Raw genomic sequence first — 25683 nt, 5'->3', positions numbered from 1 at the left:
TAATTCCCATGAGGGTGGCAGCAGCAGCCTGACTGACAGGCCGGTTGTCAGCAGGAAGCGGATCTGACAGGAAGTGGAGCAAGCAGGGAACAAGCCAATGGGACAGGCTGGGTGCAGGCAGGTAAAGCAGCAGGCAAAGCAGCAGGCAGAAATGGAGAGCAGTGATGCCAGGGAGCAGTGATGCCAGGGAGCAGTGATGCCAGGGAGCAGCAACAGCTTGACTCGATGGAAAGGCTAAGTGGGATTTTGGGGTAAGGAATACAGAGTGGACAAAACTGCCGAACAGCATTATAACTCTTGAACTAAATTTAACAAAACATTACAACTCTATAACCAACAACTTATAACTTCATAACAGTTCTTATCTATCACAGCTGCAGGTCACAGATATTAAACCTGCGGTTACTCAGCCCCGTGCTGCTACAGGATAGGTAGTGGGCTGAACTCTAGCTATGATGTCTTTTTCTGTTACTAGTGGTATTCAGATAAACTGCTGTCTACTGCATTGTGAATGTCACAGAGCTGAGCTGTGTAAGAGTTTGTTAAACTTCAGAAGAGATTTATTTGGAAAGCTCTAGTTAAAGCTTGAATGACACTTCTTTAGTAAGCAATATATGAATATTCAGAACACTAACCATGCAAGCCTGCCTTGGTTAAAGACATGGCAAATGTCTGCAGTCCACAGAGTGGAGGAGGCCAGTAATTTTCAGATGCAGGAGGTAATTTTCTTGGCCTTAGTTTCACATTTTGCAGGCTGGGAGGGTCCCGGGCTGAGAGGAAGGGCAGGGATTGAAGCTGGGCGGGCTGCGGTCACAGAACTGGTGCTGCCTTACAGAAAGGTCCAATCCCCCTGCACGGTGATGGTGTCCTGCTTTGCTGGGAGCAAAAGTGCTGTGTCCAAGAAAGGATTCCATTCTAGAAAGTTCTGTGTAGAGCTTTTCTGGGTGGCTGAATTAGGGAGGGGGCCTCTGTGTATGTAGAAATACCTCTGCTGTTTTCCTGAAGTGCAGAATTACTGCTTGTGTTTTGTCTGTTGTTTGGTGTAAGTTTTTTCATAAAGTTTCAACTGACTGCGCTTTCACCAGTTCCTGTGAGAGATTGCTCCGTGGTCGAACACGTTTGTGTGCCAGCAAGTCTTCTGGCTGGTAATCCTTCTTGTCACCCTGTCAGTCCTAGTTAACCCATTTTGTATGGGGCTCATATTAAGCATTATCTCTCTTCTAGGGCAAAGCACGTTTCAGATGCTGGTACTCTTTTACCTTACCACCTGTTTGTCATGGCTGAAAGTAGGGTTGCTTCACAGCTACCTGGCTTCAGCAGTTCATGAGCTGTAAATCCACACCCTTTATCTTGTGGTAACTTGTTTGCTTGGATGTAACCTAAGAATTTCAAACTAACTGCCTAGGAAATTTAGGTACCTAAAGGTCACAGCTGTGACCTGGAAACTTGAATCCTTATGTTCTCTTGGCTGTCTTACCTATGTTTAGCCTTCTTAGTGGAAATCAAGCCTTTTTGCCCCCTTTTTTTTTTTTTTTTTTTTTTTTTTTTTTTGCTGGTCACAATGTATTTCCAGCATTGTAGTGCTCTTTTTCCTGTCAGCTTTGAAAGGTGCAAGAAAGAAATGCTTCCATTTCATGCATTTTGCAAAGATATCATATATTTACTTAATGGTCTTTTGGAAAGGACTGTGGTTTACTTTATGTGAAGCTTTATGTCATACAATTGGAGTTTGTTCTCCTTTTTCTCCCTCCCTCCCATTGGCACTTGAGAAAACTCTCCCAGTTTAGGTCCCACACCCTGCAGCAGAAGGTTTCCTGTATTGCTGGTCTGGTCCTTTCTGCATTTTATTACCACAAAGGTGTATTTCTGAGGCACCTACACTTCTGCTTTCACTCAGTGTATTCATACTGAGGCAGCCACGTGGGGAGTGAACTTGGGTAAGGAATGCAGTGGTGTTTATTATGTTACAGACCAATGCAGCATTGTGAAGAATCTTCTGGTTTGATTCCAGTCCTATACCTTTCCCCAAAAGGTGATTATGATGTAGAACAGGCTTGCAGGTAGTATTATAACTTTAATTTTAAAACGTGTTTTGCTAGTAAATAAATAAATAAATAAATGAGTACATAAATACCAACTGCTTACTGGCTTTCTGCTTCCTTTCCCTTCTATTTTATGAAAACCCCAAGAAATTTTCTGCCACTCAGAAGTTTCCATTATGCTGTGTATAACAATCCTCCAAAATCTGAGGAGTGCTTCAAAAGGTTCCCACTTTCTCTTAGGAAGGTACTATACTATCACAAAATTTCCTTTGATTCAAGATCTGGGTATGCCAGGGTTTCCTTGCAGTATTTCAGGGTGATTCAGGTGAAACCTTTTGCATGTTGATTGATTTTTATAATCAAGTGAATTTGGCAAAACTACGTTGGCATTTTTTGCACATCTTTAAATTTCCTTCTTCCCCTAAAGAACAGTTAGTCCTTTGTGAGAAGGTTCTCAAAGAGCATTCATCTGACTTGTCATCTTTTATTCTTATGTATTGCACTGCTCCTGGGAGTAATCCTCCAGTTGTAGCGTGGTGCTGTTTATCCCTCCAGTGGCATCCCCAGCTGCTGCTTGCCTCTGGCAAAGAAGACAAATGGTTATTGTGTTCTGGAGCCATGCCAGGTCTTCTGTGTCTCCACTTGGTCAGTATTGTTGTGTTTTATTTAGGAGCTAGCAGTGTTTGAATAACACTGGTTTATTTTGAGCCTTTCCTTCTTCATCTCCCCACACTTCCCTCCCCTTCATTAATTTTTTTGTTTAGACACCTGGGCTTAGTAAAGGGAGACAGCCCAGCATGATGAGCTCCTTAGTAACCTGAGAAAATACACTTTGAGCTTGAGGTTTTATAATAATGGTGAGGATAATGTTTAGTTTTTCATACAAATTTCGGAGATGATTGTTGTCTTTTATTAAATGGCCTGGCTCAAAGGAGAAATGTTACCAATTTTGAGTAAATTGTTACACTCAAATTTCACTGAGGAGAATGTCAATAAGCAACTCAGCCAGACTTTCATATGTGCCTGTCAATATTTGTTTCAGAGTAAATCCACCCTTATCAAAATCAAATTACTTCTCTGTTTTTATTGTCTACCCTTGACCTGTGTCTGCAGTGCTCGTTTTCTTTGATGATTTAAACAAAATTTCAGCCATGATCCCTCTGTTACTGCTCTGAATAGCAGGTGACTTTACAGGACTGATCCTCTGCTGAAGGTTGGTTATTCTACACACATGCTTGTATAACTCCCTTCCTTGAAAAATGTGAAGGGCTTCAAAGAATCATAGAATGGTTTGGTTTGGAAGGGACCTTGAAGATCATCTTGTTCCAGCCCCCCTGCCATGGGCAGGGACACCGTCCACTAGACCAGGTTGCCCAGAGCCCCATCCATCCTGGCTGTGAACACTTCCAGGGTGTTCCATAACCTCACTGGGCAACCTCTTGCAGTGCCTCCCCATCCTCACAGTGAAAATTTTCTTCCTAACGTCTAGTCTAAATCTGCCCTCTTTCAGTTAGAAACCATTCCCTTTTTCCTTGTCTTTCCATGTCCGTATAAAAAAAAATCCCTCTCCATCTGCCTTGTAGTCCCCCTTTATGTTCTGAAAGGCTTCATGAGTAGCTCTCATTTAAGGTGAGCATGTTCCTGTCTTCTCTTCAGCCACACCTCATTTAGCAGTCATACCCATAAGTACTGACATGGCCTGGGTAAGAGTGTTTAGCAGACTGTCCACTAATTTTCTCAGGGAATTGGGAATGTATCTTGGTCATCTCCTTATCTGTACATTAGGAAAATTGTTTCTGTGCCCGTGTTGAAAAGGGCATGTTCTGTCAGCGTGTTTTAAATAATTTTTGAAGGCTGTGAAAAGCTTTGAACAGCTGAAATAAGTAAAGAAAAACAAATGGAATGGGGGCAAAAATGTAATGTCAAAACTCAAGATCCACTGACAGTGAAATGACTTTTCTTCTTTTAAATTGCACAACTGAAAATGTCACATTGCATTAATATGTCAAATGTAGCTACAACTTTCCTCTCTTTATGTCTTCATCTTACAAGAATATCTGCATATGTGTGTAGAGGTGGGAAAGGGATTTTAAAAAGGCTATGGACATTCACCTGAACAACAGAAATGCCTGCTCTATGCCTGCCAAGTGTTCTAAAATGTATTATTCCCTTCTAATTTTAACCCTATCACATGATTTTAAATCTGAGTTTAGCAGCAGCTTGAGCTCTAATTTTGAAGATACTTTGTAAACCAGTATCTTGGCTTACCTTCCTGGTGGGTTGACCCCAGGGGGCAGCTAAGACCCCAGCCAGTCCCTACTCATTCAGGCAGGCTCAGATCTCCCAGGTGTGTCCCCTCCCAGCCTCTTGCCCATCTCTATCCACAGACTGCAGGGGCAGTTTCAGAGGCAGAGGTGGCCTGAGCAGTGTGCAAGGCCTGTTGAGCAATAACTGCAGCATGGGTGTGTTAACAACACTGGTTTTGTCACCAGTTGAAAACACAGTGCCATACAGGCTGCTGCTGTGAAGAAAATGATCTCTGCAAAACCCAGCACAGCCAGTGACTGTTCTAAAGAGTCTTGTTCAGAGATCAGTTCTTCGTCTCTTGCAAAAGAAGGAATATTTGGTAGCTCTAGGAACTTTGAGGAGATTTTTCACGGAGAAGCAGCTCCAGACCCTTCAGCATGCCCTGGGAGCTGGTCAAAGCTTACAGTACTGCCCTGCAGTTGGGCAGTAGTAACAGACCCTGCTCCTGGCTAGTTGCAAAAGTGGAATCAAGAAGCTGTGCTAAATACAGTGCTGTATCAAGCTGCAGGATCCTTGACTTCGGCTGATGTTGCAGAGACCTGAAAAGCTCAATGAGTTGAGATATAATAGAAGAACCTGGGTGTCAGTTCTGTTCTTGTAAGGCTCCAAGCTGCTGTAACTTCATAAGCATGTCTCTGATGTCCTGATCAGTTTTGAAAGACAGAGGAAAATGGGCTAATGATAAAAATGCATGGTGGAGGAAATAACTTGAAAAGGCTTAAGTGACCTCCTGGGTGATGAACTTCAGGTGAGAGCACAACAGGCACTGCAGCTTAAAGGAAGTCAGTCTGCTAAAGCTTATTAAGGTAATGCTGGTCCTAAAGGGACAGAAACCAAGTCTTCTCAGGGTGAGTCTGATGCCTTGGAGGACATTTTATTGTATTTAGGTAAAACATTGCAGATGCAGCTATAATCCTTGCATTTTTCTTATGAAAAGCTGCTGTGAAGAACTAAAAATCCTTTAATGTCGGTCCTGATGGGCCCTCCCCACAGCCTACATCCAGGACCAAACTGGTCCCACAGCTGTGGGTCAGTAGGAAGCTGGTATGGAGGATGCCTCTGTTGTTTTTCAGTCTCTGTGTTTTTCTGAGGACTTGGCCTGGGGTTCAGCACTTCGGGATTTGCATGGAGATCTCGCAGTGCTTCCTGTTTGCCAGCAGTTATGCTGTCAGTGCAGTGTAGCTCTTGTATGTATTAGACACTGCCTGTGTCTACAGTTGTGCTTGAGGCACTGGGAAGGTTTATCTGTGGTTTTACATGAAGATCTCTGCCTTTTCCCATATCACCTCCTCAACACCCTGCCAATTGTTCCCATGCAAATCGGGAGAAATAATGGTAAAGTGCCATTTACAACAGAGTTATAGAAAGATATCCTTTTTAATGCAACAAATGACAGAAGTTTCCTGGCACAAGCAGCTCTCTGATTCATAGTTCTCCAACATCCCCTGCTCCAGCTCAGACAAGTTGATTATTTCCTCCTACCAGCAGATGTAGATAGGAACAGTTGGAGCTGTAATAACTTTATCTTTAGTAGGGGCCAGCGGGGTCACACACCTCTTTGCTGTCTGTAAAGAGCAGCTAGGGGTGGCCCTGTGGGCTGCTGGCAGGGACTGGTGGCCTGACTGAACTGACAGGAACTGGCTGGAGAGGAGGGAGATGCAGTTCAGCAGTCATCCTCAGGTGTCAGGGATGGAGGGATAAAAAGGAGGCTTTATATAGAGATGCAAAGTGGAGAGGGAAGTCATGGTCGGAAACACTTTTTTAGTGTCTCGGTAAGGTGAGAATAGGGAATTGGGCAGCTCTGAATCATCTGCCTTTTGCTGGGGGTCCGCTGGTGAAGGCATCTGTGCTCACATTGCAACACAGCTTAAAGGAGGCAGCCTTTGAAAATTGCCTTACCAGTTCATGCTGGGAAACTGTTTTTTCACTCTGCTGTGATTTGCAGGGTGAACTTAATCTGCCAGACTCTTTTTGCCAGTTGTCTGAGGTTTTTAAGTCAGCTTTTCAGTTCCAGTGGGTTAAGCAAGTACAATAAGTCATGTGATACAAAGGAGGAAAATTCGGCTCTATTTTTCAGCATGGTCCATTAAAAGCCTCATTAAATAGTTTTCCCTGAAGTTAAATGAAGATGATTCTTATATGACTAAGGCTATAAATTAAAATGGAAAGTTTTTTCACATCTTTTGTTTTCGGTAAGGATAGGGTTCATTTGGAAATACAGATTTGTCCTGAAAGTTTCAAGTGTGCTTGTGCCCAGGAGGTTTAAAGATATTTTACTTAGGCCAGCAGCAAAGACCAAATGCTCAAGAAGCATGTGGAAGGGGTTTTGTCAGCAAACAGCAGCAAACAGGCCCATTTTGCCAATTGGATGTGAAAACTTCTGGATATAAAAGTCAGCAGTGATACGTGATTTTAGTTTTTCCTGCTCAGAGAACTTGAGGCTGACTGGTTATGGTGAAGTGCTTGGCTCCCTAGTGGAACAGGCAAGGGCAAGAGTTTGTGCTCATGTCGTAATTTAAAGGACTAATGTTAGAGTACTTCTAATTATCAAGTGATGTCACTGAAATGCAGTGTAGTGGTTTCAAACCCCCTTTTTCACCCTGAAATGTAGGCTTTTAAATACTCCAGTGGTGACAAATGACTACAGGGAAATGTGCAGAAGCTCAACATAAGTTCCTGGTTTTTGAAGATGGCTCGGAGTGGTACTGTGGTGGTTTCTTCTCTGCTATGTCCTAAATGAATGTTAATTGGTTAGAAGCAAAGGGAACAAGATGTGTATGTGTATCTTCTCCAACAAGAGGTTTTGGAAAGGTAGGAATATATATGTAAAAGAAAAGATCTAAATGTGTTTACCATATATAAACGTGTATGTTACACTTTTTTTTTAAACAACTTTCTTAGTGGTCAAGGCTCTAAGTTCAGCTGAGATGCCTCCGTGCTCAGCTGATCTCTGTGCATGTTATTCTGCCCCTACAAGTTCAGAGTGTCCTTGCTCAAGGCTGTGTAGCCGTGTTTAGGTTCTCTTGCTTCTCTAAATCTCAGTGTAGTCAAGCTGGTAGATGGAGTCAAATAGACCTTTGGAGAAAAGGCAGAAAATTTCTGAGCATTTGGCTGTTCTAGAAGTGATTTTATGTCACTCCAGCAAAGCAGGAATTGGAAAAAGTGATGTGAAGTCTAGCAGTAACAGAGCTGTGTATATGTTTGTGGCAAGCTTTTCTGAAGTGGAAGCAGCAGGACGCAAGAAAATGCTAAGGCACTCTTTGGATTTTTGAATTGGGCTGTGGAAGCTGGCTTTGTGGGTGAATGAGAGCTGGGAAAGAATAAGCTCAAGAATTTTGAAGATGAACAGGGGAGGACTTCCCTCTGATCCAAGAGAAGGGTGATGTGGTCAGAAATACAAGGAATCTGGAAGGTCTGGATTGCAGGAAGGAGAGAGTTTGACAGAATTGATGATGACGTCTAAAGAGCAGGCCCAGTAATTTGGTGTTCATGCTCACGGAGACTGATGTAAGAGGGGAGCTCAAAGAGCTAGCTGGGATAGGAGCAAAAGCAGAGGTAGAAAAGCATGAACTAGAATTATGAACTTGAGGTACAGTTACAATGAAGAACACAGCTGAGGGGAGGAAGACCAAAGTGTCAAACTGAGGCTGCTGGGAATGTCTGCTGGAGTGGGAGCCTGGGGGCAGACGGGAGCTGGGACCAGCCCTCCCTGGCATTTGACAGAGTGGGTTTTGCCCAGGTGAAAGCAGTGGAGAAGTGATACCATGGTGAAATTTGGAAAGAGTTTGGAGCTACTCTGGTGCAAAAGATTGGAGAAGGAAAGAGAGAGCAAGTGAAGCATCATCTGTGCTGATGCATGAGAAGCAGCGGAGGGCGTCTTGACAGATAGCTGAGTCAAGACAAGTGCCTTGAATTCAGAGCTCAGGGAGAGAGTGTAGGCGAACATGGTTTGAAAACTAGGTTATAGCATGAGACCTAGGAGTGTGTCTGGCACTCTTTGTCCTGTGCTTGTAAGCTACACAGAAAGGCTTTTCACACTCTGGCTGTGTCCTTGTATTTAAACTATTTTACCCCCTTCCTATCTTTGCCTGTTAAAATGAGTATGAGTAGTGAATATGGGATCTGGTGTCTGTGGAAGGCATACCAACAATTTATAGACTCCATTTTCTTAGGATGTTTACCTGTTGCTGTGGCAGGAAGGCTTGAGATTCCTGTAAACAGAGTTGAGTGAGGAATAAGAAATGCATTTTTAGCTGCTCTTTTACTAGCTCATTTATTTACCCCAGCATTCACCATCTTCCCTGAATAGGAAGTCATTTTCCTGTTCAAACAGCAAAAAGGAAAATGAGTAGTGAGGGGCAGGTTATGTCATTTTGAAGCCCCAGCAGTCAGATGATAGGCCTGTGAGACAATATCTGAAACTTGTTAATCAATTAAAATGAAATTTTGACCTACTTTTGTGTCGCTGATATTCCTGTAAATCGGCCCAGCCATCTCAGTGAGACAAGGTTTCTGCAGGATCCTTGCAGAAGTCCAGCGTGGCCTGGCTGCCTTGCCAATGGCAGAGCCACAGGTTCCTTCTCCATCTGGTGAGGATGGCTTGTCAGTCAAGTGCATGAGGGAAGACACCAGAACTAGGGAGTGGGCCAGACTTGATTTACAGGTCAGTGACAAAGTGCTGCTTTGCCTGCTTCTTCCCAGGTGATGTTTCTGATGGTCCTTTTTTAAACTTGCCTCTGTGCTGCTCACTTAGTGCTCTGTTTATAAAGTGGAATGCAAGTTTGAATAATCTGAAACCCGAGAATCTTCTGTTTGATCTCCGTTGCTCCTCCTCATTCTTTTGTTCCTCTGAGAATATTTAGGGAACTCCAGGAACAAATGTGTTCCTGGGTAGCAGATTTCAGTTCATGCTGTACACCCCAAAATGCCCATTTATAGCATCAAATCAGTCAGTATTCCCCTGCAGCAACAGTATTGAGGAATAAGGTAAGCTGTTTCTTGCCAGAAAGTGGTTAACAGTCTAAGAATCTGCATTAGGCCAAATGCTCCTGTTCATAGTTTATAAGGATCTGTGGCCATGGAATGTGTGGAAGGGATTTTCTATGTTCTTGAGCTGTAACTTAAAAAGTTTAGTTGAATTCTTAAGCCTTTTTTTCATTTTGATTTTCTGCTTCTAGTAATGGATGCCCTACCTGGGTGAAGCTGTTCAGGAGGACTCTCAGTAGTGCCTTTTTCAGTAGTTTAACTCTAAAAAAACCTTAGGTAAGATACCCTGATCCTGGTGAAACGGAGTTTATTTTTGTCATGTCATCATCATTTTCATTTTGTATTTACTCAGTGTTGTTCTATTCCTGATTCTCCCTTCTGCATGATACTGCAAAGTGGTGGAGCCAGTTACACTGTGTAGATATTAAGGTCTATCAGTAATCTACTTACTGTGCTAAGACTGCTAATGAAGATATTAAATAAAATGGTCAGAAAACCAGTGCCTGAGGAATGCCAGTAGCACTGCCTCTCTGGTTTGCCACTGCTGCTTTCAGCATGCAAGCCATTGTCAGCTTCTCTTTTATTTAGCCCTTCATTCACCTTCCTGTGCTTCTACGGATCCTTGTCTTTCTCCAGTTCCGCCTGCCCGCGTGCTTTACTGAGAAAAAAAAAAAAAGAAAAAGAAGAAAATGCTTTGCTGCATTTTCTCTATCTAGAGAATCAGTGGTCATACAGCCAATTAGATGGGTCTTGTCTGTCTTTTTGAGATTCATGTCACTTTTTACTACATTTTTTTATTTACGCCTGAAGATCCGATTATTTTTCAGCATCTTCAAATGTACTGAAATGCTGTTGTACTGCTAGGTCAGATGAACAGTAAGTGGCCATCATTTTTCCCTCTTCTCTTTCTCTGATGTAGTTGCTTCTTTTTTTATCATTTGGAAGCACTGTGTAAAGGATACAGTTATTCAGAACCCTTGTATCACCATTCTCTGATTTCAGGGGTGCTGCCTTTTTTTTTTTTTTTTTTTTTTTTTTTTGAGTATTCAGTATGGGAGAGACAAAGTTTCCCTTCACCTCAGCACATTAAACTCTGAAGAGTCCTCTGACATCTGTGCCACTCTACTAGGCTCCTTCTGATCAGGCAAATTTCAGCTGTGATTCCTCTTATGCTAGAACATGAAAGACAGGCTAAATGAATTTGAAATGTCAAGGTGTTTATTCATTTCTCTCTGACTGCAGGAAGAAGCCTGACATTAATGTAGTTATAGCCTCCTGTGAATCTCACTCTGTGAGTTCTGGCTTTGGTTGTTGGTACCCATTGATGTATCTGTATCCATCTCTGTTCACCAACTTGCCTTGCCCCCGTGACCAGCCTCTTTATTCTTGTTGAAAGCTGAAGCCAAACATTTGTGTAAAATTCGTGGATATTCTATACTATCTTAAATATTAACCCTACACTTGCCACACGGAGATCCCAATTTTTCTTCTTTTTTGAGTATTCCCAAAATATGTTTCACTCTTTGGCATGCTGGCAAAAAATGCTAAGCATCCTTTATTATCGAATCCTGGATCTTTTGACAACTCAGCAGTCTTTACTAATTACTTACTTAATACATTTGCCATCCTGAAGTCATAAATCTGCTTGAATTGTATACCATTTTATCCTGTAATTTGAACTTAACACAGTTCAATGAAATATTCTTTATATTACTAAATTTTATGTTAATTTTCCTGCTTCAGAATAGCTGGGCTATAACCTCAGAAGGATTGTCAGACAATTGCAGCACAGCAAGACCTTTTATCATTCTCATTTAAAAGGAATTTTACTTTAAATGTTCTGTCTGGTCTGTTGGTCTCCATATGTGTTGGGCAGGTGCTGCATTGGAAGACTGTTCACCTGGGTGGAAAAAAAAATGTCTGGTGTGTGGCTGAACCATGGACTGCTTGTGAAGACTTCATCAGATGTGGTGGAAAGTAAAAAGCAAATCTGTTTTGCAGTTGTTGCAAAGCAAACTCTTGGCCATTAGCTATTGATCACTACCTCTGTGCCAGGGTATTTGCTGATGCAATGAGTCAAACCCACTGAGGCTCCAGTTAAAACCTTGCCTGTGTCCCAGCCACCTTCTCCCAACTTCACTTTTCGCTCCTTTCTCCAATACCTTGTAGCAGTGCAGCACCAGCGAGGGATGATTGTAATCTCCACCTATCACCTTCTTCCTCCATTTGCGAAATGATGGGCTGTTTCACCTTTGTAGCTGTGTTCACTTCAGACTGTTTCAAATGCCTTTAAATTCACCCTTGGAAGGGATGGTTTCATCATTCTGTCTCACTGGGAGCAGTGGTTTCGAGCTGAAGTAATGCTTTGTAATTGAAAGGCAACTTCATTCTTCCATAAATAATACTTGCTGGAACAGAATGGAAGGTAATGCCATAGTCTCTTCAATCTCTTCAGGATCTCTCTTCTGATTTCTGCTCATGCAGCATAGGGATATGATTTAGGTCAGCCTAAGCATGGCCTTCTCTATGTTTAAGAGTAACTCTACTAATTTTTATTTTCCCTTTAGGCTAAGTCTTCTAAAGCTTTTGTGTTTCTTTCCTGTCTTATTCCAGTGTACTTCCTCCTCTTCCTCCTTCTCTACGCTTTGCAGTTGCACAAGCATTACTAGCTATCCAGTGGTCATGAGCAGCGCTGTAAAAATGTGTTTGGATGAAGGAGGTTTTTTTAAAGGAAGTATGTTTCAATTTTGGTTTGTTTTTCAGAAGGGATCCTAATTAGTTTAGGCAGGGGGTGAATAAAGGGCATAAAAACTTTCTACTTGGACAGCTATTGCTCCCTCCACATGTATTTAAATTTCCTAGTACACAATAAAGAGCACATAAATTCTGCAAAGTGATGAGCAGACTGGTTTAAATGTACTTGGGGTGCTACCTACATTCACTTACAACTTGGCATCATCCAGAGTCTCTTGAGAAAGGGAAATACACCTAGAAATACAGCTCTCTGGGGGCTGGTAGCTAACAGAAATGAAGAGGGTTCTGGCAGCCTGGCTGAGCCAGATGGGAAGCTTTGTTCAAGGGAGAATTACAGTGGAGACACAGCAGACACATTGGCAATTTCATGGGAAGTACGGCTGCACACACAGGAGCTCTGACTGCTCTTGATGTTTGACAGGTGCTGCTGAAGAATTATCCAAAAGCTGAGCCTGAGCTGTGTGGTATAAGTGCAGAGCTGAGCTTTGTCAGCCTTTAGGATAAAGGGTAGTAGCCAGGCTTTCTTGTGTATCAGCTTTTCTACTTATCCCATGATCAAAAGGAAGGAAGTTAGGCAGTCCATTTTTGTGTGTCTTCAAGAGAAACTTTCAGAATATGCTTCCTTCATCTTAACATTCTCTGTATCCAGTAGTTATTAAAAAACCAAAAGTATTTGTAGTACTGTAAGGTACTGTAATGTTTTCATTCCATATATGGTGACATAATTAAGGGTTGCAAACTTTAGAGAAGTTAAGTTCGCCTTTCTCATGCCCCTCCCTCTGCTTACCTGGGCTGTAGTGGCTGTAGTGCTGCACTGTTTCTGTATTCTGGATTAGGTGGAGTGTTCTCCATGGACACCATCTCCATTCCACTCCTCCTCTGCTGTCTGCTCTCCTACAGGGTTGTTTGAGCTGTCAGTTCAATAACTGGGCTACAGCTGACCCAGCTTGCTCAAAAAAGCATTAAAATTCTGCCATGTAAAGTAAAAAGAAGAAGGGTTTCTGGGCCTGATCTGCCCTTTTCAGAAGTGAGCTAGAGAATTTGTGAACCACTTAATAATTTTTCCATACCTTCCACTACTATAGAGATTTCCTCTATAGCCTTTTAATCTGGTGCACTGAACATTGCCTTTTTGACAGTTCCAGGAAGTGAAGCAAGGCAGGTTATGCTAAATGCTCATTCTCCTGGGTTCTTGTTTTTCTTTAACTTGCTTTCGTTCTTTGGGGCACTAATCCTCCCATGTCACACATTTGCTGTTCAACTTTTCTCCTCTGCTAATCTGTGGATTTGTTCTGCTGCCCTTCTTAATCCACAGGAGCCTTGGTGACCTCAGGAGACACCCTTAGCAAGAGGCTTTTCTGGATTTGGGTAACATTGATTATTTCTCCTGCATTGCTGAAAATCAGCAATTGCCTTTCAAACCATCCCTGAGTAAGACTGAGCTGCTTAACCACTTGCCTACAAAAACCTGCTCACTGCAGTCCACTCCTAATGGGATATGAGCCCTCAGTATAATATCATACTCAGAAACAGCTGTTCCCACATCTTGGCAAGTTCTGGAAAGAACTTTCTGCAACTGCCGAAGTATTTTACAGGAGATAAACCAAGCTGTTAAACTTTAATTGCTAGATTTTTTTTGTGTGTGTGTGTGTGTGTGTTGGGTTGTAAATCTAAAACAAAGTTCTAGGTACAATGTTCCAGTCCTGGGTAAAACAGAAAGTCTGAAAATGGTTTCTGTGAAGAATTTTAGCCATAGCCCAAACTTGGGAGTTCTTGTCTTCCTTTTAAAGAAGTGAAGGGACAAAACTTAGTGCTAACAGCAGGATGATGCTCAGTGGAAGTACATGTAGCAGGGTCAGAGGAATAAGGAGGGAAGTGAGGGGAGCAGTGGGAGAGGTTTGGGTAACTGGGGTGCAGTAAGTTATCCCAGTGTTACTGCACAGGCAAGAGCAGTGCTGGCTCACTCTTTGCTTTGGTGGGAGAGGACAGAGGAGGCTGTGGGGAGGGGATGCTCACCAAGGTCCTGGGGGGATTGGGTTACTTGGGACAAGCCTCAAATGTACAAGGATTAATCAGTTTGTGTAGTAGTTGGGGAAGTGATCCAGAAATGGTGTCTGTGTATGTTAGTACATGTAGTGTAAAAAAACTCCTATGAGCTTCCTTTTCCATCATTTTATCTAGAATACTGCTAAAAGTGAGAACTTCCCAGATGTTTCAGACATCATACCAAGTTTCCAGGGGAGCACTTGTGTGCAGCTCCTGAAAATGTGCAAAGTGCTCACACATACTCTCCGGCAACTTGTGCCAAGCAGAATGCAAAGTAAAGACAAGAATGCAAGAAAACACAAAGAAACCATCTGTTAAACCTAGAATCTTGTCTGGTGTTAAAGCTTCAGTGTCTGGGAAAATGGGAACCCAGCTTCTTAGGCTATGTTATGCTGCTCCTCACCTTTAGGCATGTCTTTATGCCTGGGATGTCAGTGATACTTGCCTGAGAGTCTGCATGCCATATCACAGTGTGGGACTTGCTTTCCTTCTCTTTTGGTGGTTCTATTAAACTAAGCTGGGCAGGTAACCTCTAGTGTCCTGCAGTGCTAGGAGGGGTAAGCTCTTTGGTCAGTCTTCAACTTCCATGATTTCAAAAAGACCAGGAAGAAGGTAGGGTATTTTCAAGATGTTTCCTTCCTGCTTGGGAAAGAGTTCCCATGTGAGGTGGTGGCTGTTATCGATGGCGCTGCGATGCCCTCTCCTCTCGTCAGTGTGAGGGGGGAGGTCTCCTCACCACAGCGGATTTCCTTTCTCAGATTGCTGCTGCTGCAACAGGATGTGCAACTTAATGCAGTGCTGGGCAAGGGGACCGTGGAGAGACAAACCAGCACCTCTTGGTATACTTTTTGCTCTTTCTTTACAGCCTTTGATGGTCAGGTCCCTGTTTGCGCTTTGCAATGGGACAGAGCTGGTGTTCATTGCCTAGGGGAGTTCATGTTCTCCTTTGGTATTCTTTGGCCCTCATTAGCAGCAGCAGTAAATGCTGAATACTTCTGCACTACCTGGGCGTGATGAAAGCCCGGATAACTTTTTTTCTCAGAGACATGAGGAGAAAAAGTCTCCTAAATATACATTTAGCTATAATACGTGGATATTTTAGGAGCTATGGGGAGCCTGTATACCACTGAAAATGCCAGGTAGTGTTATGTCTTTCCTCGTGAGAAAATGTTTAGTGATTTATACTTTGTTACCTTCCATGGTCTTTGACAGGGAGTCGTTTGTGTCCGATTTGTGCTGCATGGGCCTGACAGCTGCTTTTTTGAGTGTGTAGTCCCTGAAGGGACAGGACAGGAGAGGACTGCTCCTGAAGGGTTTAATTCATGAAAGAAGCATGTGTTGGTCTTACTTGTTCATATAGATTTCCGTTGGTTTGTCCCAAGAGCAGTCAGGCTTCTGTGCCGTTCTGTTCTGTTGTTCTGCACAAGTAGGTCTTAGGTGTATGGATGGACATTCACAACTGTTTCCCTGATTTGTTTCAGGAAAATTTCCCACTTTCTTTCAAAAGCAAGCACATTCTCTCCTGTAATTAGAATAGCATCTGTATTTTTGTTTACTTTTTACAGTAAACAGTGAACTTGACAGTATTGATTTTCGCTGCTTCCCTTCCTTCTCCAAAGCGCCTAAGATATTTTTAGATGCTTTCTTTGAGCTTTTTGGGAGAGAACAGTGTCCACCAATAGATCAGCTGTCAGGGTTCAGCTTTGTGAAGACTTGGCTTTCTCATCTGGAGCTTGTGACTTTTTTTCATTGTGACTTGCTCAGCATTGATAAACAGCACAGATAAACAAACACTAGGGATGAGATTGGGAGAAGAATTTGAAAATCTTTATTTTAGAAGCCTTTTGATATAAATGTATGTGATGAAAATAAGGGGTAGAAAATAGCCCCAGGAGTGGAAGATGAGGGCTAAAATCCTGAAGGTTTTCATGCAGTGGAGTTTGAGAAGCTGAGTTAAGACTGCAATAAACACCACACGTCTTGGGACCAATACAGTCTTAGTTGAGTATTTGAATAGCAGAAAAAGTAGATTCATGTAGAAAATCCTGTACACACAGTCTCAGGAGTCAAGGAGCAAAGAAGTCAGGTCAGGCTGAAGTTGTTTGTCTAGTTTACAGGGAACAGAGTGGTTAGATTACCACAAAGGGACTTTTGGACTGTTATTTGTGAAATGTATAACAGGGCATTAACAGTTCCCTACCAGAAAATTGAACGAATTCTTTCCCTTTTGTGGCATTCTATTAAGTTTTCTAGAACTGGAGTTAATGTCTGATGATTTGGTGCTGTCTGCCTATTGAGAAGGCTTAGGTTTCTGATTTACCTTTTGCCTTCATTTACCTCCTTTGGCTGAAAGTTTAATGAACATTTTCTACCTGCACCATGACAGGCTGCTGTGAAGGGAGGTGCGCTTCTGTTCTAGGATGCGCATCCTAGAACATTCCTGTCCTGGCAACACATCAAATGAAAACATAGCAAGGACTTAAAACAGCATCCTGGTGAGTGGAGTTTGTTAGTGGATTGGAGAATGGGAGCAAAATGTTTGAAGAATAGCTGTATGGATTTTTATTTTTAATGAAAATATAATAAGAGAAAAGTGAGGATAAATAGAAATGGAGACTTTGCATTCCTCAGGGATATAGCAGTGGACATTACTCTCTTTGGTTCAGATAAATGAACAGGTCGGTATTAAAACTTCATTTCATGTGAATGCTAATCCAAAAACTATTTTGGAAGAAGAGCTTTTAAAAAACAACAAAATCATAAATCCTAATCAGGCAGATTCTGAAATACAGCTGATTATACCATGGACTGGAAACACTGAATAAAACAAAAAATACACAACTATTTTAATCATTATTGTAAATTATATTTCTTTTTCCTAAATCCAGCATTTGTAGTTGTTTGGCTTAGTTTTTTTTTTCCCCTGAGTGAACAAATCCAGATTTTCTCCACTTGGACATAGTTTTATTTTTAAACACGGCTTCCAGAAATGCATTTGTGTGGGATTGCAGTTGGGACCAGTGGAGAGCCATGGCACTCTGCCAGACACTCGCCCTGTCCCTGAAATACAGATGGATTGCCAGGGTTCTGGAGAAAAACAATCCCAAAACTTTAAACAAATTATGCTTAATGGAAATAAACATTTTTTGCCCTTCTCTATAATGATTTGGATAATGTGCTGGCTTTGTGTTTCTGGAGGACAGAGGAAGAGGGAGGGGGAGAGGAGGGCAGAGACAGAGCTCTGCGTGCCTGTAACTTGCTTTCCAGTGGATTCTCTGGGAAGCCTGTGGGAGAGACTGTCATTTCTAAGCTTGGAGCGTTTTGTAACTTTCAGCCCATCCTTCTATTAAAAGGTGGGCAGGCTGGCTGCAGCCAGCTATGATAAGAACATTTATCTACTGGTTGGTTTCTTCCATATATGGATTTGAAAGACCAGGAAAGGCATACAGACCTGTATAATCATTTAGGTTGGAAAAGACCCTTAAAATCAAGTCCAGCTGTTAACCCAGCATTGCTAAGTCCACCAATAAACCACATCCCCAAGTGCCACATTTACAGGTCTTTTAAATACCTCCAGAGATGGTGATTGCAGCACTTCCTGGGGCAACCTGTTCTAATGATTGACTTCTTTCAGTGAAGAAATTTTTCTTAATATCCAATCTAAATCTCCCCAATGCAATTTTAGGATATTTCCCCATCTCTTATCACTTGTTACTTGGGAGAAGAGACCAATGCCCACCTGGCTACAGCCTCCTTTCAGGCGGCTGTAGAGTGCAATATGGTCCCTCCTCAGCCTTCTTTTCTCCAGGCTAACCACCCCCAGCCCCCTCAGCCATTCCTCATCAGAACCATATTCTGGACTCTTCCCCTGCTCCGTTGCCCTTCTCTGGAATTGTTCCAACACCTCAATGTCTTTCTTGTCATAAGGGGTCCAGAACTGAGCACAGAATTTGAGGTGTGGCCTCACCAGTGCCAAGTGCAGGGGGACAGTCCCTGCCCTGGTCCTGCTGGCTGCACTATTGCTGACACAGGCCAGGATGCCATTGGCCTTCTTGGCCATCTGGGCACAGCTGGCTCATGTTCAGCTGCTGTCACCAGCACCCCAGGTCCTTTTCCACCAGGCAGCTTTCCAGCCACTCTGTCCCCAGCCTGTTGTGCTTTGTGAGGGGTTGTTATAAGTGACCCCAGTGCAGCTCCTGACCCTTTTTGACCTCATGCAGTTGATCTCGGCTCATGGATCCAGCTTGTCCAGATCCCCCTGCAGAGCCTTCCTACACTCCAGCAATCAACTCCTGCCCAGTTTGGTTTGAATTGCAGGCTGACTGAGGGTTCACTCAGTGCCCTTGTGCAGATCATTGATAATGACATTGAACAGCACTGGCACCAATACTGAGCCCTGGTAAACACCAGTTGCCCACTGGATTTAACTCCATTCACCACTACTCTCTGGGCCTGGCCATCCAGACAGTTTTTTACCCAGAGACAGTGCACCCATCTGTGTCACATATATGTCTTGCATATTTACTGTGTAAAGCATTGATGCTCTATTCTACATCATGCACCTGATTCTTGCTGGGTTTTTGGTGATGAGTGACAGTGCCATGAAACCAATACCTGGTTGGATTTGAGTTTTCAGCATAAAGAAGGGCAAGCAGAGTATGCTGCAGGCTGTAGCCTACCTCACAGAAGAAAAGGCACTATAGATGTGTCTTTGGTTTTTCAAGCTGGTGCTGGTAAATCTTTTCTCTCACTTCTGTTGCTATGGTGTTAGTTCTTTGCAATAACAAACCTTTGGGTGATCATGTCAAATGCAGAGATCATTCAGAGAGAGAGATGCTGAAAGGGAAGGGAAGTAGGAGGGCTTAAATTCCAGCTGATGACAAACAATGAATCAGTGTTTTTCTCAGCAGAGGGCCATCAGAGATTTTGCACTTTCACTGATTTCTTTTTGGGTCTGATACTCTGCTTGAAAAGGCTTCTTTTTACCTTCTCAAATATATTTTTTTTTCCTTCTACTTTTACTTTTTTTTTCCTTAGTGCATAAAAGGAAGGTGGATCCCTTCCAAATTCCACACAGCCCAGGAATATTTGCTTTCTGCAGCATGGCTCTAAACACAGAGAAGTTATTATTGCAGATGGTTTGATCCTCCAATCCACAAAATACTGGATCAAATTTTGAAGGTTTTTGTGGCTGAAATGTACCTGCTGTCCTTGTTGAGGCAATTGAAGTGATCCTGAACTTCCTTCCAGAGAAGCTGCTTTATCATGCTGTCCTTCCTCACATTTCTTTACTGCTTTGCTGGTGAAAGGGAAGCAAAACAGTGTTGGGGGGAGCCTTTTTAATGCTTTTCAGTGTGCAAAGTACGTGCATTTGGTTTCGTTCTCAAAATTTGCCTGTTGCGTTTAGCTGGCACAACTGTTTTGATGAAGTTATCTTCCCCAGATGTCTTATGCTTGTGGAAAACACTGTGCTGGAAATGCCTGGATTTGCCTTGGGGGCTTACTTCTATTCTTGGGTCAAGGCTGAAAGGGAGGACTGTTTTCTTGTTTTCTGAATGTTTCTGTGCAGATTGAGCTGGAAGTTCGGGAAGAATGTAGAGGGGTAACCAATCTCAAGTACTTACTTGCTTCTTACCACTTTTCAAACTGCAAGTCCTGAAAATGGATTAATTCAGAATTTTGTGCCTCAGCAACCATGAATTTTCTGACCTAGTTTAATGGACCCTTTGTTTTCCTGTGTCCTTCCAGATGTGATAGACAGATGGAAAAAAATCAGAAGCAGCAGTGTGGTCATCTGAGATTTCTTTTAAGGATATTAACTGATTTTTCTGGAACTAGGTTGAAAAAGTTAATTAACTCCTTCTGTGTCCTTTAGCCAAGCTGCAGTTCACTTCATTTTGCCTTCATTTTGCAGATACTTAGGCTGTCCCCTAGCCTTTGTGCTGCACGACTTGAGAGTGAAGACATGTCAGGACAGCCAGATCTTCTGTGGACTGCCTCACCTGGCCACAGCTTACCCATTCCTGAGCATCCACGCCATGTCTGTCTTGTTGGTCTCCTGGCTTGTAGGGAGTAGCTGCCCACCTGTGGGTGGTGCCTCTGTCTGTCTCCTCGGAAGAAAGACACACGCTGTGTTTTCCAGTTGTATTGAAATCTGCATAAGGACTTCAAAGGGCCCCAACCCATAACTCTTAGTAGGAGCCTATAGTAATGGGTAAGCAAAGGTGGTCTCTGAGGGAGGAATTGGCAGTCTTTCAACTTGCTTTTGTGCCATAGGTACCTTCAGTTACTCTGCTCAGAGGAGCCTGGCCCGCATAAGAGTGCCTACACAAGACAAGTAATTCAGCTCTGTGGATCAGTTGCATTAACAACTAGCAAATTAATATAAGGCTGATAGATCTCTGCTGGTTTAGTTTTATTGGTTTGATCCTGTCTTATCTTTACCTTCTTTAAGGCACTCACTCCTTAATTCAAAGCAGGGCCATTTCTGTAGGGTGGGAAATGTTAGTAGGACAAAACTCTAGCTAATGAGACAGGAAACAGCATCAGCAGCAGCCTGTTCTGCCCAGTACTCCTCTCCCTCCTGTGCCTCTCACACCCTTCTTTACCAGAGTTAAATAAAAAAGAATGCAGCAAGAGAAAGGATCATGCAGGTAAAATCAGATGCTACCTTTAGTAAGCACACATCCATCTTTCCTCTCAAAGATGTTTCTGGTTTGGCATTTACAAGGTTAAGTTGCCATTGATGCATTATGTCTCACAACTGGTTGAATTGAATCTCACAGCTTTTGGGCTGTGAGCAGCCCGGTGTGTTGGCTAGAGCATGAGGCAGTTCTGGCACTTACACTGAACTAGTGTTAAATCTGATAAGTAGCTTCATGGGATTGTTAAGTTCCGTGAGCATCTTAGGGGTCTGCAAAACATCATCTTCATCAAAGCAGATTTGGCATTAAATTCAGACCAAGTTGCTTAGGGCTTTGCCCAGTCAGGTGTTGAAAATCTTGACAAATGGAGATCCTGCCACCTCTGTGGGATTCTGCTGTAACCAGACTGCCCTTGTGGTCAATTTTTTTGCCTGATTTAGTTGGAATCTCCATTGTTTTGATTTATATTCTGATAAATCCAAGCTCTCACAGTAACACTGGCCAGATCTCTTAGGATCCTTGCATACATCTCATACAGATCCAGTAGGCTTCTTTGCATTGATATTTTATCAAGAAAGAATTCCTCAATCCTTTTCCAGTGAAGGTGGTTCCTCTGCTCTTGAACCCTCTTTTGGTACTGGGACCAAGTCCTCTAACACAATGGCACTGTTTTCATGCTTTCCTGTTCTGTCTGGAGCAAACTTTCTGCATACCCCACCCCAAATCTTTGTCTCCTATCCAGCTGACAGCCAGAGTCTGCTACTGGGAGTTGTCTGGGAGCTGCACCCCTCCTTACCAGCTAAATAGCTGTCTCAGTAGCAGATGAATTTCCACAGATCCTGAGTCACTTGCTTTTGTGTTACCTTTATTCCTGTCATGGGTGTTGTTTTTGCAATCCCAGTAAGTGAAGGGCACAGCAGACCTTCCTTTTGTTAGTCGTGTTAATCCTTGTTAGCTCATTCCTTTTGCATGTATGTGAATGTACCAGGAAACTGTGTGAACATACCAGGAAACTGAGCTGAAGAGCCATATGTTGGTTTAGGGTGGAGAAGCACAGGAAGATGTCTGGATGGATGGTACTTGCTGGTGACTTTGCTATTTTTCATAGAATTAGAGCCACACTGCTGAGAAATAAGTGTCTGAGCAAAGTTTTCTAACATTCAGTGATGTGTCAATTCTCAGGGATTTGGATAAAATGCCAAAACAAAGGCACTGTGTGAAGTAAATATCATCTGTGTGGCAGCAACACCTTGGATGGTGGCAGGGATAAGAGCTTGGATTTATATATTAATAAAATGTTTGTCTGTGGTTTCTTCAGCTTGACCTCACCAAACCCATTGAAGATCAGGGCCCTTTGGATGTGATCATACATAAACTGACAGATGTAATCCTAGAAGCAGACCAGAATGACAGCCAGTCACTGGAGTTGGTTCACAGGTTCCAGGTAAGTGGTTCTTTCTGCATTTCAAGCGTGAGGATGATTTTGGTGCAGGAAATTCAGTCTGATTACTGTGCAGTTTCTAGGGGTTTGATGAAGAGAGCTGTCTGGCACACTGCTGCCTTGCTACTGATAGCCCAGCAAAAGTGGTTTTGTCAGTTTAAAATGGACTTGCGCCTTGGGAAGGTTTTGTGTTGTATCAGTAAGGTTAGTTAGATCTGGTTTCCCACCAGATGTTCTTATGTCATTTCAAGAGTCTTAGTGCTGATCACAAAGAGGAATGGGTGTTTGCAGATCATTTTACGTGCATCCCTCCATGACAGAAGCCACGGAATTAGTTTGGCCCAGTTCTGTCTAGTCTCCTCAGTTCCTGGAATGCTAATTTCTGCAACATCAAGACTACTGTGACTCTGTCCTCTAGTGCTTAACATCCTATTATATTAATTTTTTCCCCTCAAGTTTGCATTGAAGGTCAGAAATATGCAGGGTGTAGTGGTACAGAGAACTGTTTTACCAAAGAAAACGTGTCTTAAAAGATTCCCTCCCAGTGCCTTCCAAACATTTTTGTTTTGGAAGATAGAGGATGAGACAGAGGATAGGGCCCCTGTGAGCAAGCACATGAATGATATCCTCTCTCTGATAAAGTAAGGCCTTAAGCTTTGTTTCTGCAGGAGACTGAGTTGTTCCACATCGCTGGCATGCAGGAAGCTCCCACAGTAGTAAAACGTATAACCAGGAACCAGTGGTGCAGAGCACAGGCCTTTCTGTGTTGAATTACATGCCAAAATGTGTTTTTAGAGTATACTGTCATGTCGTTTCGTATCCAGGGCAGAAGTTATCTGGAAATTGCTGCCTGTCTCCGTCTGTACTATATTATTTTTAAGATATTGATAATCATTAAAAATTAAGAGAAGCATATTTCATAAGAAAAAGAATTTGTAAGAATACTTTCCTACAAAGTGTGTGGTGTAGTGTTGTTGTTTTGAGTTTTTAAAACAAAGATCAATGAGCAACCTAGAAAATGAAAAATTACCCCTTACAAGAAAGCAGTTTGTATGAGTGAGGTGTTATGTAAGCACTGTGGTATTTCTGGCACCTGCACACAAATGGAAATAGTGTGGTTCCCTTGTTGTTGATGAAGTTGACTGAAAAAGTTTTGATGATCTTAACCAGACCAAACAGTGCAAAATTCATTATGCTTTTTTTCCTGCTATTGAATATAAATGTGACAGCAAGATGATACGTGGCAGCAGTCTTACTGTTGGCTCCATAAAGCAGTCTTCCAGGAAGCAGAGAGCAAGGGATCCTTGACCACAGGAGGAGGAATGATCTGCCAGAGTACATTTATGACCTTTTTAAGAATGACTTTCTTTCAGATCTGTGTTATAGAGGCCTTGACCATCTAATCTGCAAAGAGCTAAGGAGGAAACTGGCTTCATATTTACATGACTCTTTCCCTGCTCTCTGGAGTCTGTGATGAGCCCTTGTAGGATCTGGCAGAGAGTGCTAATAGAACAGGAAGCCTCTTGGCATGCCATTTTATGACTGTTTTCAGTTGCCTTGGAAAAAAAAAATTACAGGAGAATGAAAATGGTATGGAGGAGTTGCCTGTTGACAGTGGCATTTTTAGCTCCGAAAGACCTTTAGGGCTGAGCTTTCTGAGGTCTTTGTGCTAGTTGGATGTGGTATGGACTGCAGTTTCTCAGGAGAATATTGGTGGATGCAAACTGTTCTCCACTGCACTGAAAGTCAGTGATGAGTGCCTGGTGATCTCAGCCAAAGGCAAAACAAAGACTGCATGCAGCACCTAGTGTAGTGCGTGAGATAAGAAGTGGAGAAATATTGTTATTTGCTTTTTAGGACACTTAAATCCTTATTTTGGGGGATGATTGTTATTTACAGAGATGATGGTCACTCTCCCTTCCTACCCACTATAACACAGGGCTGGACTGATTGACCACAGTTAATTAGTTAACTGTGAAAATTGCTAATAGTCCTCGGTGGTTCCTTCTTGACCAGAGGTTCATGGAGGGAAGTCAGGTAAAGAGACAGTATTCCCCAGGGTGCCTTTCACTTACTGGTGCTACAATTCCTGCCTTCTTGGTAAGAAAGAAAACGAGCTACCCCAGTTCCTGCCTTCTAGACAAAGTATATGGCTTTGAAAACTGAGTATGTTTTGGCTCATGTAAGACATTGGGGAATCTTTCTTATACTTTCATTAGGGCAAAGTGCTCTCTGAGCAGCTGCCTGTCGTAGCAGTACAGGGGCTTGAGTAGCTTCATTCATTGCAGCTTCATTTTGCATTCAAAATGATGGCTCCAGTGATGTAAAATCAATAGGGTTATTAATTTGTATTTCAAAGCTTTTTCTGAACAGGTTCTCTTTGCATTAGCCTACTTAAAAAGACCGATCAGATGCAGATTTTATGCCTAGTCTTTTGCTGTCAGGTTGATGAAAGTGTAAAATGTTTCCTCCTCTGCTGCCCTTCAACTCTTGACTCTCCAGCTCTGGAGTTGTCCAGAATGGGCTCTTCTAATCTTGATTGAGAAGCTTTCTTAGAAGGATTTGGGACTGAGAGGAAGGCAAATGAGGGCAATATTTTGGAAGGGAAGGGAGGTAGAGGACTTCGCAGCTGAGAAGAGGCAAGCAAAAAAACCAAAGGGAACTGTTATGTCTTAGTAATTATTTTCTAATTGGGGGGCTAGGTTAATACAAAATTGAAATGGTCTATTTGCACCTGAATTCACAGGCTAATACCTGTGTTTTATCCATTTGAAAAATAATGATGTCTTAAATTACTGTAAGAACCTCATAAACAGCAAAATTAACTAAAAATTTGTCACCCAAATGCTAGGGGTTAGGACAGCTTCCTGTGGGTAGGATTTGCAAGATGAAGGAGCAAAGGACTTCGGAAGCCTGCACAAGAGCAGCTGAGTACTCAGAAAGTTTCTCTGAGATATACAGAGAATAGAAATGTAACAGGGAAGATAAGTTCCTCCTTCCCCTTGCCACACCCCTCATTTCTCCTAACCACTGAGAAATCTCTTTTAGATTTAGAGACAGACAATTTTGAGGTGAGCATTTGTTGAAGACCCAATACACCTTCACTTTGCCATTTGGAAGGAGGTATCTGTGGAAAGAGACCATCACAGCCTGAGACAACAAAAAGGAACTTTTAAGTTTAAATCTGATGCAAACGCTTTAGACATGCTTGTCTTTACATCTCTTTCTCCCTTGAAAAATGTTGACGTGTTTTTACAAGCAGTCATTGTCATGTTTTTGTATGTGGGAAAACACAAATCCAAATGACATTATTGTTTCTTTTGCTTACTTGTTTTCTTTTGGAATATTTTTATGGAACTTTGTTTAATATTAAACAAAACATTATATAAGTTTTATTACTTAGTAATAAAAGCAAATCAATGAATCAGCGAGTCTCTTATCTTCTAATGACCTATTATTTGCA

At 42.4% G+C, this 25683-nt stretch overlaps 1 protein-coding gene across 1 annotated transcript in view; it reads left to right on the top strand.

Annotated features, from left to right (window-relative positions):
• The window catches only part of ITPK1 (inositol-tetrakisphosphate 1-kinase), a 143814-nt gene that overhangs the window by 48346 nt on the left and 69785 nt on the right, over nucleotides 1-25683 (top strand). Inside the window, exon 4 of the mRNA XM_066188700.1 lies at nucleotides 22098-22223. Within this exon, the coding sequence (XP_066044797.1) occupies nucleotides 22098-22223 (126 nt within the window). The remainder of the gene's footprint in view (nucleotides 1-22097; nucleotides 22224-25683) is intronic.

The sequence above is a fragment of the Chamaea fasciata genome, unplaced genomic scaffold (assembly GCF_029207755.1).
Source record: "Chamaea fasciata isolate MVZ Bird 193981 ecotype frontalis unplaced genomic scaffold, bChaFas1.0.hap1 SCAF_7, whole genome shotgun sequence".
In the NCBI taxonomy this organism is placed as follows: Eukaryota; Metazoa; Chordata; class Aves; order Passeriformes; family Sylviidae; genus Chamaea; species Chamaea fasciata.
This window is presented reverse-complemented; position numbering and strand designations above follow the sequence as displayed.